Source organism: Saimiri boliviensis, chromosome 8 (genome assembly GCF_048565385.1).
Source record: "Saimiri boliviensis isolate mSaiBol1 chromosome 8, mSaiBol1.pri, whole genome shotgun sequence".
Lineage (NCBI taxonomy): Eukaryota > Metazoa > Chordata > Mammalia > Primates > Cebidae > Saimiri > Saimiri boliviensis.
The window spans coordinates 4,018,460-4,039,425 of record NC_133456.1 but is presented as its reverse complement, the minus strand read 5'-3'; the positions used below and the strand labels follow the sequence as shown (position 1 = coordinate 4,039,425).

Genomic DNA, 20,966 nt, shown 5'->3' with positions numbered 1-20,966 from the left:
ATAAAACTTCTAAATTTTACTTTTCAGTGTCATCCATGCACCATTACCAAGTCCTGTTGACAAAGTAAGTGGCTAATGATTATTTTTTCCAAACTGACTGAGCTATGTTGCTTTGAAAATGTTTGTTTTTAATATCCTTTACCTGGAAATTTATTTCTCTTGTGTAACAAAATATGTAGAATGCATATAGCTATATGGTTATTATAATCTGGTCCTCAATATCTGGAGAATCTAGGATGGACGGTTCTTCATGAAAAAAACCTTTGTTACCTCAATTAAATTGTTTACTATGTAAACTAGGAATACCTGTTTTGTATCTAGCCAGGGATAAGGAGTATTCACTGTAACTTTTTATTCTGAGATACAGTTCCATCTAGAAATTTGTTAAAGCTTTCTACTTAAGAGTTCACTCAACATTTACCTATACAGAGAAGTAGTACAGAAACACAGGCTTACAAAATTGTTCTTTTACTGTCTTTGAAGTTTACTTTTGACCTGATCTGATCAGAAGCTTTGCAATAATTGTTTGCTAAAAAACATTTTTCTTTTGTTCAGATATAAAAGTGTATTTAATTATAGATATCATTGCTAATTAGCCCTCCAAAATACATCCTTTGACATTAATGTGGGAGTTGAGTTTTCTTAGTGCAGTAACTAAACTAGTGGAAAAAATATTATTTTACATTTTTCTTCCATTTGAATGAATAATGAAAGACTGCTTGAAACTAAAATTCTCTGTTAGATTCCTTTTTCAGAAGTACAAGTAGTTAATCATCAACTTCTGCAATACTGAAGTATTACTCAGAAGTAAATAATGATCCTGCTGATTTAGACCCAACTTTAAAAAATAATGCCAACTTTCTGCCTTCTAGTTAGCATACTAATCAAAGTATACCTACTGAGCTTAGTAAGGACTGGTGCTATAACATTATTAATAAGCTAACACATAAAGGTAAATATTACAGCAACCCAGTACTCCTTCCTTCTTCTTCTCCTTCTCCTCCTCCTCCTCCCCTTCCTCTCTCTTCTCCCCCTCCTTCTCCCCCTTTCCCTCTTCTCCTCCTCCTTTCCTACTTTTCCTCCATCTTGTTCTTTTCTCTTCCTCCTCCTCCCCTTCTCCCCCTCCTCCTTCTTTTTTCCTCCTCCTTTTCCTCTGTCTTGTTCTTTTCTCCTCCTCCTCTTCTCTCTTTCCCCTTCCTGTTTCCTTCTTCCTTCTCCCTCTTTCCTTCTTCCTTCTTCATCCTTCTTTCTTCTTCCTCCCTCCTCCTTCTACTTCTTCTGCCTTCTTCCTTTTTTCTTCCTCCCTCTTCCTCCTCCTTCATTCCTTCTTTCTTCTTCCTTTTTCTTCTTCCCTCCTCCTTCTCCTTCTTTCTTCTTCTTTCCTTCTTTCCTTCTTCCTTCCTCCTCCTCCTTCTTTCTCTTCTTCTTCCTCCTCCTCCTCCTCCTTCCTTCTCTCCTCCTCCTCCTTTTTTTTTTGAGATGGAGTTTTACTCTTGTTGCCCAGGCTGGAGTGCAATGGCACAATCTCAGTTTACCACAGTCTCCGCCTCCCAGGTCCAAGCAATTCTCCTGCCTCAGCCTCCCAAGTAGCTGGGATTACATGCATGTGCCACCACGCCAGACTAATTTTGTATTTTTAGTAGAGGCGGGGTTTCTCATGTTAGTCAGGCTGGTCTCGAGCTCCCAACCTGAGGTGATCCCCCCACCACATCAACCTCGGCCTCCCAAAGTGCTGGGATTATAGGTATGAGCCACCGCACCCAGCCCTTCTTTGTTTGTTTTTGAATAATGCCATGATTCTATATTCCATAGCCTTGAAAAAACCTTATCAGAAGATATTCCTCATAATACCCTTGAGTTCTAAATAGTTTGACTATCATGTATAATGTTTAAACACCATTACTTCCCATCTTTTTTCTTAAAACCTACCTATGGATTTAAAGAAACATTACTTCAGGCTATTGGACAAATTGTTATATTTCATGTCCTTGCCCTTCCTACACCACATACAAATAATTTTGAAGTTGTTTACTTTTAAATGAATGAGGCTTGTTAAAATATCAAAGAACTATTTAATGATGAATTTTAAAGAGAAAACATACGGATCTATTGATTTAGGAGGTTTTATTTCTAGGTTAAGAAAAGGCTATATTTCCATCAGAAAAGGAAAAAAAAAGTAAAAGGCTATTTTGCCTTTGCACTATAAATTTGTGATCTGGTTTATCCAATGTTTTCATCTGTAGCACTTGTTCCACCACCCTGCTTATAAATTTCAAGCTGATCAGCATAGTGTAATACCATTTACAAATTCTGGACGTCAGGCAGAAATATTTTAAGAACAAGGGAAACTGGTTAATTTTTAAAAGAATAGTTATTTTGCATAGTAAGTAAGCAGACATTTCAAGGAATTAGTTTGTCTTAATGTTTTTTAATGAAGTGTTTTCTGTTGATACTGTGTCATTTGTTTCTAGGTTGCTGCTAACACTCCAAGTATGTACTCTCAGGAACTATTCCAGCTTTCTCAGTATCTACAGGTAAAACTAAATTTTGAGAATTCTTAAAAACAGAATTTATTTAAAATTTTTAGAAGTTCTTAAACACAGAGTTAGGGCCAGGCATGGTGGCTAATGCCTGTAATCCTAGCACTTTGAGAGGCCAAGGCCGAAGGATTATTTGAGGCTAGGAGTTTGAGACCAACCTGGGCAATGAAGTGAGACCTTGTCTCTACAAAAAAATTTTAAAATTAACCAGGTGTAATGGTGTGCATCTGTAGTCCCAGCTACTCGGGAGGCTGAGGTGAGATCGCTTGAACCCTGAGGGTCAAGGCTGCAGTGAACTGTAATGGCACCACAGCAGTCCATCCTAGGCAACGGAGTAAGACCCTATCTCAAGAAAAGAAGGGCAGAATTAAACAACTGAAATTTTATTTTGCCAATTCACAAATATAGGATTTTAAAAAATGAACTGGATACAAATACAAAAGAAGTACTATCTTTTCAAAAAAGAATAAAGGATTAAAAATTGTATGAAAGAAGGTAAAAGGGTTAAATCTGGAAAAGATAAGCCTTTGTGGGTTAAATCTAGAAAATATAAGCCTTTGTATGAGAGGAATTTTTTTCTTCAAGTATGAGGGGATTCCAAAACAAATTTTTTTAAAAATTTATTTTTAAATTGTTCTGGGGACAGAGTCTTACTCTGTCTCCTAGGCTGAAGTACAGTGGCATGATCAGAACTCACTACAGCCTGGAACTCCTGGGCCCAAGTCTTTCTTCTGCCTCAGCCTCCTCCCAAAGCACTTATAGGTGTGAGCTGCCACGCCGAGCCCCAAAACAATTATTTATCCATAGATGACTTTTATTTTATTTTATTTTTTGAGACAGAGTCTCACTCTGTAGCCCAAGCTGGAGTGCAGTGGCACGATCTCAGCTTACTGCAACCTCTGCCTCCTGGGCTCAAGCGATTCTCCCACCTCAGCCTCCTGAGTAGCTGGGACTACAGGCGTCCACTACCATGCCCAGCTTATTTTTTTTTTTTTGTATTTTAGTAGAGAAGGGGTTTTACCATGTTGCCCAGGGTTGTCTTGAACTCCTGAGCTCAGGTGATCTGCCCGCTTTGGCCTCCCAAAGTGTTGGGATTACCGCATGAGCCACACCTGGCCTATAGATGACTTTTAAATAAAATTAAAACTGGGAGAGATTTTGATTGCTTAATAGTATTAGTAGCAAGTAATTATATATCACGTATTATTTGTCAAACTTCATTCTAGCACTTCCTATATTAATTTATTTAATTCTCACAACAATCTTACAAGGTACATATTTTATCCCTGTTTTTACCAAGAGAGTAACTGAGAGGCAGGAAGATTTAATAATTTATACAACATCACACATCAAGTATATGATAGAGCTTGGATTTGAACCTAGACAGCCAAAACTCAGATTCAGCCTTTTTTTTCTTTTGGGACGGAGTTTCCCTCTTGTTGCCCAGATTGGAGTGCAATGGAGCTATCTCTGCTCACTGCAACAACTGCCTTCCAGGTCCAAGTGATTCTCCTACCTCAGCCTCCCAAGTAGCTGGGATCACAGGCATGTGCCACCATACCCAGCTAATTTTTTGTGTTTTTAATAGAGATGGGATTTCTCCATGTTGGTCAGGCTGGTCTTGAACTCCTGATCTGAGGTGATCACCCACCTTGGCCTTCCTAAGTGCTGGGATTACAGGCACGAACCACTGTGCTCTGCCAGATTTCCTGCTCTTAACCACCGTGCTGTGCTGCCGGATTCACAGAAAAATTTTTTGGTGTAGAGCACATACTTCTTCAAGTAAATACTGTACTGTATTTAAAGAGCCATATGCCGGGTGCGGTGGCTCAAACCTGTAATCCCAGCATTTTGGGAGGCCAAGGCGGGTGGATCACGAGGTCAAGAGATCGAGACCATCCTGGTCAACACGGTGAAACCCCGTCTCTACTAAAAATACAAAAAATTAGCTGGGCATGGTGGTGTGTGCCTGTAATCCCAGCTACTCAGGAGGCTGAGGCAGGAGAATTGCTTGAATCCAGGAGGCGGAGGTTGCGGTGAGCCGAGATCGTGCCATTGCACTCCATCCTGGGTAACAAGAGCGAAACTCCGTCTCAAAAAAAAAAAAAAAAAAAGAGCCATATAATCTCTAAAAAGCAAACAAGTGTTTTTGGGTTTTGTTGTTGTTGTTGTTTGCTTTTTGTAGGTTTGGGCTAGATTATGTTTCTTATTCTGGTGGGGTAGCATGGTTAAGAAAAACCCTGAATCAGGAGATTAGAAATTGAGGCCCCCCTTTTTTTCTTTTTTTTTTTTTTGAAATGGAGTCTGTCACCCACACTGGAGTGCAGTGGTGAAATCTCGGCTCATTGCAACCTCCATCTTCTGGGTTCAAGCGATTCTCCTGCCCCAGCCTCCCAACTAGCTGTGATTAAAGGCATGAATCACCACACCTAGCTAATTTTTTGTATTTTTAATAGAGTGGAGTAGATTGTTAGGTTTCACCATGTTGGTCAGGCTGGTCTCAAACTCCTGAAGTGATCCGCCCACCTCAGCCTCCCAGAGTGCTGGGATTTACAGAGGTGAGCCACCGCACTGGGCAAGACTGAGGTCTTTATCTTAGTTCTGCTACTTAATCTACTTTTGTGACCTTGAGTGAGTCATTTTATGTGGATAGGCCTTCGGTTGTCTTTTATTTCAAATAATAGAACGAAACCCATGATTCTGGGTCCCTACATTCTTTTATAGGAATCAATCAGAATAGTTTCATCTTTGTTAAGAATGTACACATCTATGAAAATGAACAGAAAGTTATCAATGTATTAATCAGAACTTACATTCCACCATGTATAATGTATAGATAGAAAAACAATACACATTTGGATTTCAATAGAATATTAAAGAGTATTCTAAGCCAAAATTTCCTGGATTTAATCCTTGGCTTTCATTTCTGACCTGCTGGGAAAGTTGTTTAACTTTTTTGTGCCTTGTTTTCCTCATCTATGAAATGAATATAGTAATAGCCCTTAACGTCACAGAATTGTGAAGAATTTAAAAAAATAGTGTATATAAAGCACTCAGAACAGTTCCTGGCACATAGAATGTGTGCCATAAATAATAGTAGTTTTTTACCATTCAATAGGAAGGCACATTAATTAAGCTGCTTATTTTAAGAGGTGGAAGAAAACTTTGAGATTAATGTAGTCTAAACCTCATTTTTTTAAAATGAGAAATGTGGGGCTCATATAGGTTAAATGATTTGCCCAAGGTTGTATACTGTTGTTACTATCATCGTGGATAGCAAATCCCACTCTCTCACTCTCCACTCTTTCCAACCTTCTTGTTAGTTCTGTGAATATTCCTAATGTCCTAATCCTCTACTGTTCCTTTTCTAGCTCTTTGAAAGAAAATTATGCTACAGTCTCTTCTGTATGCATCCTTATTGAACTGCCAAAGTTCTGATGTAAATTGTAAAGATTTTGAATAAAAACTGGAATAGATGCATTTCATACCCTAGAACTAACTAAAAGACCATTCCTGGACGTGTTAGATTTCCGTTAGGATGTAGTTCATGGAGTTAAACTCTAAATGGAATTGAATTAAAAAGGTGAAATTACACCATCTAGTGGAAGTAGATTCTAGAGATACGGTGGATCGATGGTTTTGTTTTTCAGTAAAACTTTTTGCAGCATCTGTAATTTCCTGGATATTAGGAATGTTTTAGGAACTTAAACTTGGCAAACAGTCTCTTTAAGTGAAGCTGTGTTTTAATATGGATTCTAAGATGGTGTGGCTTTTTATTGGATTCTTTAACATATAGCTTTAGAGTTACATTAAAATGTAGTATCTCTAACTCTAGATAGACAAGATTTTCCATAGACATTATTTATCAAGGATGTGGGGAGCAATAAATTCATACTTTAAACCTCAAGTACTATGTTTGAAGCATATACTTTTCTGTTGAGATGTCTCATAGGCATTGGGGTCACAAGTGTTCCTCTAGATAATGACAAGAATAGAACAAGGTGAAGAAGGTATGCCAAAACCACAGCTAAGTGCTGTGAGCGTCTCACCTTGATTCCCAGTGAAGGAGAGCCTCTTAACAGCTATTAACTGTTAACAAGCCACCTAAAGTTTAGACTTTCTACATCAGTGTCTTTTTCTGTAAAATATATCTTTGGAGGTGCCAAATAGTTATTTAAGTCTCCCATTATAAATCCCTTAATTACATTGAACCAGTGTTCAGTGGACTCTTACCTATTTTTGGCATATTAATTGCTGCTAAATTATGGGCTGTTAGAACACCTGAAAATGCCATAGGCTGTGTGTGCAAGTGAAGCAGTCTCTCTTTTTAAATGTATTTATTGGCTGGGCAAAGTGGCTCTTGCCTGTAATCCCAACACTTTGGGAGGCTGAGGCAGGTAGATTACTAGACCAGGAGTTCAAGACCAGCCTGGCCAATATGGCAAAAGCTCATCTCCACAAAAAATACAAAAATTAGCTGGGCATGGTGGTGTGTACCTGTAGACCCAATTACTCAGGATACTGAAGCATGAGAATTGCTTGACCCTGGGAGGTGGAGGTTGCAGTGAGCCAAGATCATGCCACTGCACTCGCAACCTGGGCTGCAGAGTGAGACTTTGCATTAGAAATAAAACAAAAATGTATACATTTATATAAATAACATTTTTAAAGGAAAAATTTAAAGCTATTTCTGTTTTAGATATCATACTTGTGCAGTTAAGCCATTATAAAGTATCTTTGCTGATGACCAGATTGTCTTGGCTTCACTGGAATGAGTTTGTTCTGAGATGTATATATTTCACATATATGTGTATGTGTGTATATATACACATGTATACATATATATACAATTATGCATTGCTTTAAAACAAGCATACGATCTCATTAGGTGATTTTGTTATTGTGTGAACATTACAGATTGTACTTACATAACCTACATGGTATAGGTTATTACTCACCTAGGTTATATACTGTAGCCTGTTGCTTCTAGGCTACAAACCCATATAGCATGCTGTACTGCATAATGAAGGCAGTTGCAACACAATAATATTCGTGTATAGAAACATATCTAAACATAGAAAAGGTACAGTAAAAATAAAGTATAAAAGATAGAAAAAGGCCAGGTCAGTGTAATCCCAGCACTTTGGGCAGCTGAGGCAGGAGTAACACTTGAGGCTAGGAGTTCAAGACCAGCCTGGCCAACATGGCAAAACCCTGTCTCTACTAAAAATACAAAAATTAACTGGGCATGGTGGCACACGGCTGTAGTCCCAGCTACTCGGGAGGCAGAGGTTGCAATGAACCAAGATCGCACCACTGCACTCCAGCCTGGATGAGAGCGAGACTATGTCTCAAAAGCAAAGAAAAGAAAAAGATAGAAAATCATATACTTGTACAATGCTTGCTGTAAATAGAGCTTGCAGGACTGGAAGCTGCTCTGGATGAGTCAGTGAGTGAGTGGTAAGTGAATGTGAAGGCCTGAGACGTTACTATACACTACTGTAGACTTTATAAACACTGTACACTTAGGGTACTTTAAATATATATTTAAAAAGTTTTCAGGCAGGTGCGGTGGTGGTTGATGCTCGAAATTCCAGCATTTTGGAAGGCTGAGGTGGGATGATCACTAGAGACTAGGAGTTCAAGATCATCCTGGGCAACATAAGAAGGCCCCATCTGTAAGAAAATAAATAAATAAGATAATAATAATAAAAATATTAGCTGAGGGCTGGGCGCGGTGGCTCACACCTGTAATACCAGCCCTTTGGGAGGCCAAGGTGCGTGGATCGCTTGAGGTCAGGAGTTCGAGACAAGCCTGGCCAATATAGTGAAACCCCATCTCTACTGAAAATACAAAAATGAGCTGGGAGTGGTGGCACTGCCAGTAGTCCCAGCTACTCAGGAGCAGAGATGAGAGAATTGCTTGAACCTGGGATATGGTGATTGCAGTGAGCCAGGATTGCTCCATTGCACTCCAGCCTGGGTGACAGAGCAAGACTCCGTCTCAGAAAAAAATAAAATTCCCCGGGCATGGTGGTGTGTAACCTGCAGTCCTAGCTATTCGGGGGGCTGAGGCAGGAGGGATCACAAGCTCAGCAGTCTGAGATTACAGTGAGCCATTGGCATGCAACTACACTCCAGCCTGGGTGACAGAGCTAAACTCTTGTCTCAAAAAAAGAAAAAAAAAGTTTTTCTTTCTTCAATAATAAGCTAAACTTAGCTTTTTACTCTGTATACTTTTAAGTTTTAAAAACTCTTTGACTCTTATATTCACACTTAGCTTAAAATAAACACACGATAGAGCTGTTCTGAAGTATTTTGTTTCTATTTTTAATTTATAAGCTTTTTATTAAAATTTTTTTAAACTTGTTTTTACTTTTTAAACTTTTTTGTTACAAATGAAAACATAAATACACACATTAGCCTAGGCCTACACAGTATCAAGATCCATCAGTATCACTATCTTCCACCTCCACATCCTACCCCACTAAAAGGTCTTCAGGGGGTCAGTAAGACACACGGAGCTGTCATCTCCTTTGATAATAGTATCTTCCTCTGGATACCTCCTGAAGGACCTCTCTGAAGGTATTTTACAGTTAGCCTTTTTTTCTTTTTAATATGCAGAAGGATTATACTCTATAATTAACAATAAAAAGTATAGTACATACCCAAACTAAAAACAGTCATATATTACTATTATCTCAAGTATTATGTACTATATATAACTATATGTGCTATACTTTTATATAACTGGCAGCACAGTAGGTTTGTTTACACATGAGTAATGCTGCCTTGTGTTACAATGTTAGGATGGCTATGATGTCACTTAGTGATAGGAACTTTTCAGCTTCATTGTAATTTTTTTTTTTTTTTTTTTTTTTTTTTTTTGAGACAGAGTTTCGCTCTTCTTACCCAGGCTGGAGTGCAATGGTGCGATCCCAGCTCACCACAACCTCCACCTACTGGGTTCAGGCAATTCTCCTTCCTCAGCCTCCTGAGTAGCTGGGATTACAGGCATGTGCCACCATGCCCAGCTAATTTTTTTGTATTTTTAGTAGAGACGGGGTTTCACCATGTGGACCAGGATGGTCTCGATCTCTTGACCTCGTGATCCACCCGCCTCGGCCTCCCAAAGTGCTAGGATTACAGGCTTGAGCCACTGCGCCCGGCCAAGCTTCATTGTAATTTTATGGGACCACTGTGTATATGCAGTCTATAGTTGACTGAAATGTTGTTTTGTGGTACATGACTATGTATGTATAGGTATATGTCTATATATACACACTGTGTGTGTGTATGTGTGTGTGTGTGTGTGTGTGTGTGTGTATAAAATGCAAGCCTGAATTTTGTTAGCTTTTTCTGTTGTAGGTTTTTTAAAAACTTGCTCTTCCAAATTATGAATAAAATAAAAACAATAACAGATGACTTGTCTTCTGTTATGGGGGAAGTTGCAGTTAGAGAACCTCTAATAGCAGTACTTTCAGCCCAGCAAATGAGACTAAAATGATATGGCCCATATACATACAGTAGTCATTTTCTATCTGCAGGGGATATGTTCCAAGACCCCCAGTAGATGCCTGAAATCACAGATAGTACCAAACCCTATATCTACTATATTTTTTCCTATATTTACACATACCTATCGGTTTAGCTTATAAATTAAGCATAGTAAAAAATTACCAATAATAAAATAGAACAATTATACCAATATACTGTTATGTGAATAAAAGTTATGTGAATGTCAATGTTCTGTCTGTCTTCTCAAAATATCTTGTACTGCACTATAACTGAAGCTGTGGAAAGGAAAACCAGAGATAAGCGGAGACTGTTGTATATTTTACAAAGTACTATCAAGTTTCACATACTTCAAAATACATCAAGTGGGATGTAATATGAAAATATTTTAGAATGTGTTGAAAATTGATTACTTCTCAAATGATGAGTTTATCAGAATCTTTTTTGTGATTTATAATATTAGGAGGCCTTACATCGGGAACAAATGTTGGAACAGAAGTTAGCCACGCTTCAGCGGCTACTAGCCATCACCCAAGAGGCTTCAGATACCAGTTGGCAGGTATTCCATGTTTTATATTTAAGAAGCATTTAAACATAGTTTAATATTTCATACATGCTAAATAAATTAAAACATTGTAGCAAATGAAAGCAAAGTTAATTCCTAACTAATGAATAAGTGTTGAAAATTTAGCATTTTACAGTGGACGCTGGTCAGTTCTATGCTTTTATATCTTTTGTTGTCAGTAGCAACCTTTTTTTATATACGTGTTACTTTGTGATTACTTGGGTTTTACTTACATTTAATTTTTCTTCAATAGGCTTTAATAGATGAAGATAGACTCTTATCACGGTTAGAAGTTATGGGAAACCAATTACAGGCATGCTCCAAAGTAGGTACTAATCTCAAATATATAAAATGAAATGCATAGTTTTTTATGTAACATCATTTCTTTAACTATCATTTTGAGTATATGGTAAAAATTTTATACATTTCCACAATTTTTTCAAATCTTTTATCATGAGAAATGGCAGACATCCATGTAAATAGAAATAATTATGTATTGAATACCCATGTACAAGTCATGTATGTCTTTTTTCTATTGCAATTAATATTTCTTGAAAAAACTGTGTAATTTATCCTCTAGAATTTCCCTAAGTCTGCATTGTTATTTAAACATTCTTTTAGCTCCCGCTACCACTCCATAAATTAGTAGTTCGATCTAGTGATTTGATCTGATTTAGGTTCAATTTTTTTTTTTGTCAACAACAGTTTCTGGATGGTATTGTGTTCTTCCACCAAGAGACAACATAATGTCTAGTTGCCTTTCTTTTAGAGATTTTATCAATCATTGACGATCCCTGCCTAGATTCATTATTTCATCAAAGTTACAAAAATAGTGATATAATTCTATTATTCCTTCACTTATTTAGCTGGATTACTTCTATAAAGAGAAGTTTCCTTCTAGACACAGTGGCTCATGCCTGTAATTCTCCACAGCACTTTGGGAGGCTGAGGTGGGTGGATCACTTGAGGTCAAGAGTTCGACACCAGCCTGGCCAACATGGTGAAACCCTGTCTCTACTAAAAATACAAAAATTAGCCAGATGTGATGGCATGTGCCTGTAATACCAGCTACTCAGGAGGCTGAGACAGGAGAATCGCTTAAACCCTCGGGATGGAGGTTGCAGTGAGCCAAGATTGCACCACCGAACTCCAGCCTGGGCAACAGTTTTTGAGACTCTGTCTCAAAGAAAAAACTATGGGGGGCAGTTTGAGACTGGTATGGGCAACATGGCAAAACCCAGTCTCTACCAAAAATTAAAGATGTTTAGGAAGATGCTGCACCCCTATAATCCTAGCTGCTGGGGAGGCTTAGGGGGATCACTTGAACCCAGGAGTTTGTGATTACAGTGAGTTGTGATTGCAAAACTGCACTCCAGCCTTGGTGACAAAGAGAGACCCTGTCTCTAAAGAAAAAAGGAAAACAATGGCCATTCTTCTAAGTAACTCTGGCATCAAAAGCCAAATACCACATGTGGTCATTTATAAGTGGAAGCTAAGCTATAGGTATGCAAAGACATACAGAGTAGTATAATGGACATTGGAGACTCAGAAGTTGGGAAAGTGAGAGGGGAATAAGGAATGAAAAACTACCTATTGAATATAGGTATATTCAATACTGAAATCCCAGACATCACCACTATATAATTCATCCATGTAACCAAAAACCACTTTTATCCCTAAAGCTACTGAAATAAAAAAATTTAAATAAAATGAGAAGTTTCCCCATATCAACCATGTGGTGACCCTGAGGTACGTTTTCTATGGGGAAAGCAAGATAAGTGATTTTTCTCTCTTTTTTACTAGATTTTAAAATAATGAATTGGTTCTTTTTTATCTGCCAAAGACTGGCCATGAAATGTTTTCTCCCTCCACTTAGATTTAAACATATTTGATGTATTTAAATCTGATGCAGTTGTTTTTCTTGTTTTAGAGATAGGGTCTTGCTATGTTTTCCAGGCTGGTCTTGAACTCTTGGGCTCATGCAGTCCTCCCATCTTGGCCTCCCAAAGTGCTGGGATTACAGGTGTGAGCCACTGCGACCAGCCTATTTTTCTAATTGATGTTCAAATTATCTCATCTTTGGTCTATGTAAATGCCTTCAGATTGGCTCCTGAGTCCTTTTGATAGACAAAACCTTAGCCGACTTTGATAGCTTCCTGTTGTCATTTCAGAAAAGATGTTTCAGTCTAATTTTGTACATTTCCTGCCCCAGACATGAAGTCTGCTTTTCCGCCATGGTACTCTTGTTCCTTTTGTTTTAACCATTGTTTTAAAATGTTTGATGCCTTTGAAGGTAATTGATTATTTTTGCCCACAAATATAAATATGGTGACTTGCAGAAAATAGGATAAATATAAGAGTAATTATTTTTGTATATTTTAGAGAAATTCTCAATTGCCTTTAACTTTTTTTCTATAGGAAGTGGAAATTAATATGTTTGTGAAGGCGTAATTTACTTATACAACTTTTAAATGCATCTTTGTTAATACAGGGCCAGCATCATTTGTGTTTGGAGGTACCTTAATATACAGTTTAATGTGTATCATAATGTGTTAATTTTTTTCAAACACTAAATGCTTTTTAAAAATAACTTGTCTATAATTATAAATATCTTTTATTCTAGAATCAAACAGAAGATAGTTTACGAAAGGAACTTATAGCATTACAAGAGGATAAACATAACTATGAGACAACAGCCAAAGAGTCCCTGAGGCGGGTTCTTCAGGAGAAAATTGAAGTGGTTAGAAAACTTTCAGAAGTTGAGGTATTTCAATTAAAAAAAAATATACTAAATAGTATTGTGAGTGTTTAAGAAAGTCTCAAGCGTTCCAGGACACTTTAAACTTGGATATTATTAGATAGGTAAGAAATATTTTCTGTCTGTCACATGGGAAGGAACAGTTATGCTGCTTTCATTGACAGGAATTCTCCACATAACCATGTAAGTTTTGGTACCTATGCTCCCTAGTCAATGGCTGAGGAAATAAAAGCATAACCAGGGAATCTTACTGTGCATTCTGCTTAGGATTCACCCTCCATACAGCAGACCATGGTATGTGCCAGGGAACTGATTTTCTGTCACTTGGTTTTGCTTTGCTTCTATTTGAGGGTGGTCACTGTAAGGCCAAGCACCTACACTACTTGTTCTTTTTCGATTCACCCTCCAGAGAGGAAAGCTGTGTCTTATATTTAGGAAGTTCAATGGGGAAATGATCTCCAAGGTCCTTTCTAGGTCTTTAAGGAACAATTAAAATGCAATTTCCATTGCTTTGGGGAAAAAAACTCTAATTCATAATATAGATCACTTCTTTGAACCACTGCAGAATTACCACAGAAATAATATACTACTGGAATTAGTTAAAATACTCATCAAAAACTAAATGATAAACATACCTTTCCATACTACAGGTGTAGTTTGTATTGCTACTCCATCCCACAGTGCCTGATTCACTGTCGACTGTCGTGTGATTAATTTGATATATCAAGAAAGAAAGTTGCTAGTTGTCTTTTAATTTTTTATTAAATTAGTTGCTACATATTATTAAACTTGCTTTCAAGGATTGATAGGATTAAAATAGTTTCACTGCTAAAAGCCATACCCATTGACCTTTCAAAAATGTAATTATAGGCTGGGTGCAATGGCTCACGCCTGTAATCCCAGCACTTTGGGAGGCTGAAGTGGGAGGATCACCTGAGGTTGGGAGCTCGACACCAGCCTGATCAACATGGAGAAACACCGACTCTACTAAAAATACAAAATTAGCCAGGCATGGTAGTACATGCCTGTAATCAATATCAGCTACTCGGGAGGCTGAGGCAGGAGAATCATTTGAACCCGGGAGGTGGGGGTTGTGGTGAGCCAAGGTCGTGTCATTGCACTCCAGCCTGGACAGCAAGAGCAAAACTCCATCTCAAAAAAAAAAAAAAAAGCGATTATATAAAGGCAGCAAGCATCCTTTTCCTGCCCCTACTCTCCCTCCACTTTTCTTTTTTTTGTTGTTAAATCTTAGTTATGTTTTCTGTTTTAGTGTATACCTGAAGTAAATTGACAGTCTTACGTTATTTAAATCAGTTTTATATAAAGTCCAGTGCAGATGTTGATTTAGAATAGTCCATAGAATTATACTTTTTAAAAATGAATTTAGGAGGAATTCTAAATAACAAATGTACATTTATTCTAATTAAATCACCTGTAAACTTGAATCGCAGCGAAGTCTGAGTAATACTGAAGATGAATGTACCCATCTGAAAGAAATGAATGAAAGGACTCAGGAAGAATTAAGAGAATTAGCCAATAAGTATAATGGAGCAGTTAATGAGATTAAAGATTTATCTGATAAATTAAAGGTATGTATTTACTCTGCCTTAAAGTATGGTAAGCTAATAATCCCTAACACACTGGATAGCTTAAGATTTTAGATATTGCTGAATAGTTATTGATGTGAAAATTTGATAACAGTTAAAATTTATAGAGAAAATAAGGTATCTACATTCCATTTAGCCCAACCTCCATTATTATAGATAAATGAAAGTCTGTAAATGCTGACATAGTTCCTCTGGATGCATATGTAGCCAGTGCTTCACAATAGACATCTTTTAATATTTAAGAGAAAGTAGATGAGAATCGGCAAAACCCATGATATTCAGATGTTTTAAAACTTAAAACTGCTTATCTTTAGGCCATCAAAAAGACAGGGCGCCCTATTTAGTGCTGTACAGGAACAAGCCCAGAGAGAATCTGGGAATGATCTCCCTTTTAGCTTTCAGGGATGCTGTTAACTCTGCTTTACTGCCATTCCCTCTATCTATGAGACATTTAGGATAAGTATAGATCAGATCATAGGGTAATGATAGGGTAATGTCTGGCTGGTTCTTTGAAATCTTACAACTGAGAAAAAAAAATGAAAAAAAAATCTTACAACTTTTTCTGAAGATCCTTCTTGATTTAATTCAAACCATGTGTTGAGTGCCTAGAAGATAAGTGTTTGTTGAGAAGACCAGAGCATACCTCCGTTGGTTAACCTATGATACTTTTAAAGGTTGGTCTTATTAAAAGGAGATTGTCATAGTCCATTTGTGTTGCTATAAAGGAATAGCTGAGGCAGGGTAATTTATAAAGATAAGAGGTTTATTTGGCTCACAGTTCTGCTAGGTGAAGCTTCAGGCTGCTTCCACTCATGGCAGAAGGCAAAGTGGAGCTGGCATATGTCCATGGTGAGAGAGGAAGCAAGAGAGAGTATCTGGGAGAAGTGCCAGGCTCTTTTGAACAACCAGCTCTCATGGGACTAATAGAGTAAAAATTCACTCATTATCATGAGGACAGCACCAAGCCATGAGGGATCTGCTCCCAGTAACCCAAACACCTCTCATAAACCCCACCTCCAACATTGAGGATCAGATTTCAACATAAGCCTTGGGGGACAAACATCCAAACTATAGGCAGAGGTCTTTTTGAATGATTGTACTGTCATCTCTTTAGCTAAACAATTTTGTTTGAAATTTCAGAATGTTAATATTTTAGAACTTAAAAATGGAAATAATAGTAATTTTAGGGAAAAATCTTCAAAAGTATGATTTTTTTTTTTTTCCACATTGTCCCTTCACCTCTATGTGTACTGAGCTTGTTTGCTTCCTCCCAAGTTTCTCTCTCCTGGTGGAGGAATAACCCAATGCAGGTAATTTCTGACATCAAGCCTTTGTCTTTATAATCTTTACTGGTTTAGAGATGTCAGGTTTACAAATAATGTTCTGTAATATTGAACACTTTTCTTAGAAGTTTAAGTGAATAAAGGCATTCCTGGCTTAGGGCTCTTAAAACAACATTAGATTTATTAAATAACTGAATTTTCTTATTTCTCTAGGTAGCAGAGGGAAAACAAGAAGAAATCCAGCAGAAAGGACAGGCTGAGAAAAAAGAATTACAACATAAAATAGATGAAATGGAAGAAAAAGAGCAGGAGCTCCAGGCAAAAATAGAAGCTTTGCAAGCTGATAATGATTTCACCAATGAAAGGCTAACAGCTTTACAAGGTAAGTTAGCTAATCCAGAAATTGATTTTATTTTATTTTTTCTTTTTATCTGTGAAATATCTTTTTTTTTTTTTTTGGACTTTTATTTACAGTACGGTTAGAACATCTTCAGGAGAAAACTCTTAAAGAATGCAGCAGCTTAGGTAGGTGTTATCCAAATTTCTTTCTTAAACCTGAATTTTATCCTTCAACTTTTGACCTTGTTTACCGTCTCACACTGAATATTTTAAGGCGTGTTTTACATATTAGGTATAAAGTATCTGTACTGTTTTAGAAAATTTTCTTTAAAAATATGCTTGATTGCCACCAGTGGGCATCGTCGTTTTCTTTGAGATGAGTGAACTTTCTGAATCTGAGATGTTCTACCTAGAGATATTTAAATAAGAAAAGTATATGAACAGCAGGATCTTTTTTCTTTTAAGGTTCTTTGGAAGGCCACTAAGCAGTTATAGCCTTTTCCCAGAATTAATAGAAAATGGCAAATTGAATCCTTCTAGTAAAAATAAACTTAAAAGTGTTCTCTACAATCTTAATCTTAGAAATACAGAATGCCGGCCGGGCGCGGTGGCTCAAGCCTGTAATCCCAGCACTTTGGGAGGCCAAGGCGGGTGGATCACGAGGTCAAGAGATCGAGACCATCCTGGTCAACATGGTGAAACCCCGTCTCTACTAAAAATACAAAAAAAAATTAGCTGGGCTTGGTGGTGCATGCCTGTAATCCCAGCTACTCAGGAGGCTGAGGCAGGAGAATTGCCTGAACCCAGGAGGCGGAGGTTGCGGTGAGCCGAGATCGCGCCATTGCACTCCAGCCTGGGTAACGAGTGAAACTCCGTCTCAAAAAAAAAAAAAAGAAATACAGAATGCCATGGTTACACTTGAGACCACATTTAAAGTAATACTTTCTTTGATCAGGCAATGATATACTGTCTTAATCCTAGGGATACAAGTTGATGACTTCTTACCTAAAATAAATGGGAGCACAGACAAAGGTAGTGTAAAAAACTTAAATATTTTTCTTTTATGATATCATTTTAGTAGTTAAGCAGGATAAATTGTTCAGGCTTTAAAGTGTTTGGAATGAAAAGCATGCTTTCACAGATCATTGAACCCCATCATTTAAAAATCAAGCTTTCCTTTATTTTGTAAGAGTTGATGCTGTGTTCTATTCTTAGATACCTCTTGTTATGTGCAAATTTCAATTACTCAAATAATAAGAAAATGATAAAGTTCAACTTTAGCAATATATAATATAGCTCTTTTTTCCCACTCTGTTTTTCAAAGAGCTGTGCTACTATTTTATTTCATCAAGTTCTGCTTCCAGTGATTCTTGACCCCCATTTAAAACATTCAAGTTTATTTAACAGTTTATTTGAGCACTTGGACGTGTCATAGAAACTGCTTTCTTTTTATTTTTCACTTTTTTTAATTTTTTATTTTCCCTACCCAAATCTCACTTTGAAAGAAACTGCTTTATCCATCTGTTTCACTGATCAGAGGGAACAGGATCAGTTTTTTCTGCCACCAGAAAAATCTTTTATTAATTGATGATTCTGTGACCCTTCGTTCAGGACAGCATGGGTTCTCTCTTGCCAAAAACATATAGGCATTGGTTTTCCTGTCACTACATGGGGTACTTTTTACCCAGTGACCTCTATTATCCTTCGGTCTTGAAGATCCCTAGTCATCCTCCTCCTCTCCCCTTCCATCCAACATTAATTGAGCACTGTGTGCCAGACCCTGCACTCGGTGCTTGGAGTACAGTAGAAATAAAAGTCTTTTCTGTGTTTACCAATCTGCGTGCCTATCATCTCAGTTTTCTACAGAAATTAATGGTAGATATCAGAGCTGATACTCAGAACTTGAATATTTTTTCTTTAGCCAGGCGTTGTGGCATGTGCTTGTAGTCCCAACTACCTGGGAGGCTGAGGTGGGAGGGTTAACTGAGCCCAAGAGGTTGAGGCTGCAGTGAGCTATAATTGTGCCACTGCACTCCAGCCTAGGTGACAGAGTGAGACCCTGTCTGGAAGAGAGAGAGAGACAGAAATATTTTTTCCATGTATAAGAATATCGTAAGTCTTTGGGCAGCAATCAAACTGATAAAGTTAGGAGGTGGGTTTTTTTTAGTTCCGTTTTGTTTGATTGGTTTTTAATTAAGAACTGGCAGTATAGACTCAGGTAATTATGTATATGTTAGCTGCAGGGTCAAAAACTCATATTGCATGTATAATGAATTTTGAAACTCTGAAGAAAAATGTTCATTAATCATTGGTGTTTGACTATTCTATGTATGTTGTGTAAAATGCATTGACTTTTTAAAATTCCAATTTGATGGAATTTTAATTTGAGAATTTTTAAAGGTGTAGTTTATATTCATTGGGATCAAGCAGATCACTTGACCTCAGGAATTCCAGAACAGCCTGGGCATCATGGCAAAACATTGTCTCTACAAGAAATACAAAAATAGCCATGCATGGTGGCACATGCCTGTAATCCCAGCTACTCAGAAAGCTGAGATGGGAGGATCACTTGAGGCTAGGAGGATGAGGCTGTCATGAGCAGAAATCACGCCACTTTACCCCTGCCTGAGCAATGGGAGTAAGATCATGTCTCAAAAAAAACCAAATTCATGCCAGGTGCAGTGGCTCATACCTGTAATACCAGCACTTTGCGAGGCTGAGGCGGGTGGATCACTTGAGGTCAGGAGTTTGAGACCACCAAGGTCTGGACAACTTGGTGAAACCCTGTCTCTACAAAAAATACAAAAATTAGCCAGGTGTGGTGGCGCACACCTGAAATCCCAGCTACTCAGGAGGCTGAGGCAGGAGAATTGCTAGAACCTGGGAGGCAGAGGTTGCAATCGGTAGGCTGAGATTGTGCCACTGTACTCCAACTTGAGCAACAGAGTGAAACTCTGTCTCAAAAAAAAAAAAAAAATCAATTGGTTATCGCTTTCTTGATTTTAGATTTATTAATAATGTTAGCATTAACCCAGGCTGAGAACCTTCTATTCATTCCTTCAGTTAAAAGAATCCTTTTATGTACATGGAACCATCTTTATACTATTTAGAGTTGTGAAATTATTGCTTCAATTTTTTTCCAGTTCCAGTTGATTTAGATGAGAATAATAATAGACTGTTTTCATATTGCATTAATATAATTATTAAAAGTCTCCTTGATTTTAAGAATAAATATTTTAGATATTTAAAGGTAACTCCTTGATATAATTATTTTTCCCTTATTTGTGTGCTTGCTTTTTGGTGGTGATATATTGAGTGGTATGATAGTGACTCATAGAATATTTTAAAAGAAACTAAGTAATAAATTTCTGGACATACACCAAAACTTAGTTAAAAATGGACTTTGGAATAAGATAGGTCATGTAATTCCGTTCTGAATCACTTGTAATATAATAATGAACAAATTAGCAAGTATCCCAATATTACCAATATCCATACCCATATTATATAATTTTAACTAAATTACTATTTAAATAGTAGAGAGTAGAGAGAGGGCCAACTATAGTTGTGAGAATATTTTTAAATATCTGAAGATGTTAAAATTAATAATACTTTCAGTGAATCACATTTTTAAAATTACTTTAATATAATGTAGCTACTAAAAGCCCAGGTTTTGTACTGTAAATTTTTTGTGTGTCTTAATCTAATAAGCATAACTTGAATATATCTTAGAGAGTAAAGGGCAGTGCTGTCTGAAAAAAACCTAAGGCTGGGTGTGGTGGCTAACACCTATAATCCTAGCCCTTTGGGAGACAAGACAGAAGAATTGCTTTTGTCTAGGAGTTCAACACCAGCCTGAGCAACATAGTAAGACCTCATCTCTATTAAAAAAAAAAAAAAAAAAAAAAAAAAAAAAAAAAACAGGCATAGTAGTGTGTGCCTGTAGTCCCGGCTCCTCAGGAGGCTAGTTGGGAGAATCACTTGAGCCCAGGAGGTCAAGGCTGCAATGAGTCATGGTCACACCACTGCACTCAGCCGGGGTGACAGAGTGAGAGCCTGTCTCAAAAAAATGAAAAATAAATATAATGAGATCTACATACATAATTTAAAATTTTCTTCTGGGCAAAGTAGCTTGTGCCTGTAATCCCAGTGAAGGAGGATTTTTGTGCCCAGAAGCTTGAAACCAACCTGGGCAACATGGTGAGACACCATCCGTAAAAAGAAAAAAAAATTTTTTTTAAATTAGTGAGGTGTGGCCGGGCGCGGTGGCTCAAGTCTGTAATCCCAGCACTTTGGGAGGCCGAGGCGGGTGGATCACGAGGTCAAGAGATCGAGACCATCCTGGTCAACATGGTGAAA

General features: G+C 37.5%; 1 protein-coding gene across 33 annotated transcripts in view; it reads left to right on the top strand.

Moving 5' to 3' along the window:
• SLMAP (sarcolemma associated protein) overlaps positions 1 to 20,966 on the top strand; it is a 172,236-nt gene that overhangs the window by 87,059 nt on the left and 64,211 nt on the right. For 11 of the 33 annotated variants that reach the window (XM_039477323.2, XM_010346988.3, XM_039477318.2 and 8 more), the window contains exons 5-13: positions 28 to 64; positions 2,472 to 2,534; positions 10,519 to 10,614; positions 10,874 to 10,945; positions 13,244 to 13,384; positions 14,830 to 14,967; positions 16,482 to 16,650; positions 16,743 to 16,793; positions 17,589 to 17,639. In XM_039477323.2, the coding sequence (XP_039333257.1) occupies positions 28 to 64; positions 2,472 to 2,534; positions 10,519 to 10,614; positions 10,874 to 10,945; positions 13,244 to 13,384; positions 14,830 to 14,967; positions 16,482 to 16,650; positions 16,743 to 16,793; positions 17,589 to 17,639 (818 nt within the window). The remainder of the gene's footprint in view (positions 1 to 27; positions 65 to 2,471; positions 2,535 to 10,518; positions 10,615 to 10,873; positions 10,946 to 13,243; positions 13,385 to 14,829; positions 14,968 to 16,481; positions 16,651 to 16,742; positions 16,794 to 17,588; positions 17,640 to 20,966) is intronic. The other 22 variants (XM_074403613.1, XM_039477326.2, XM_003936528.4 and 19 more) reach the window with 3 other exon arrangements.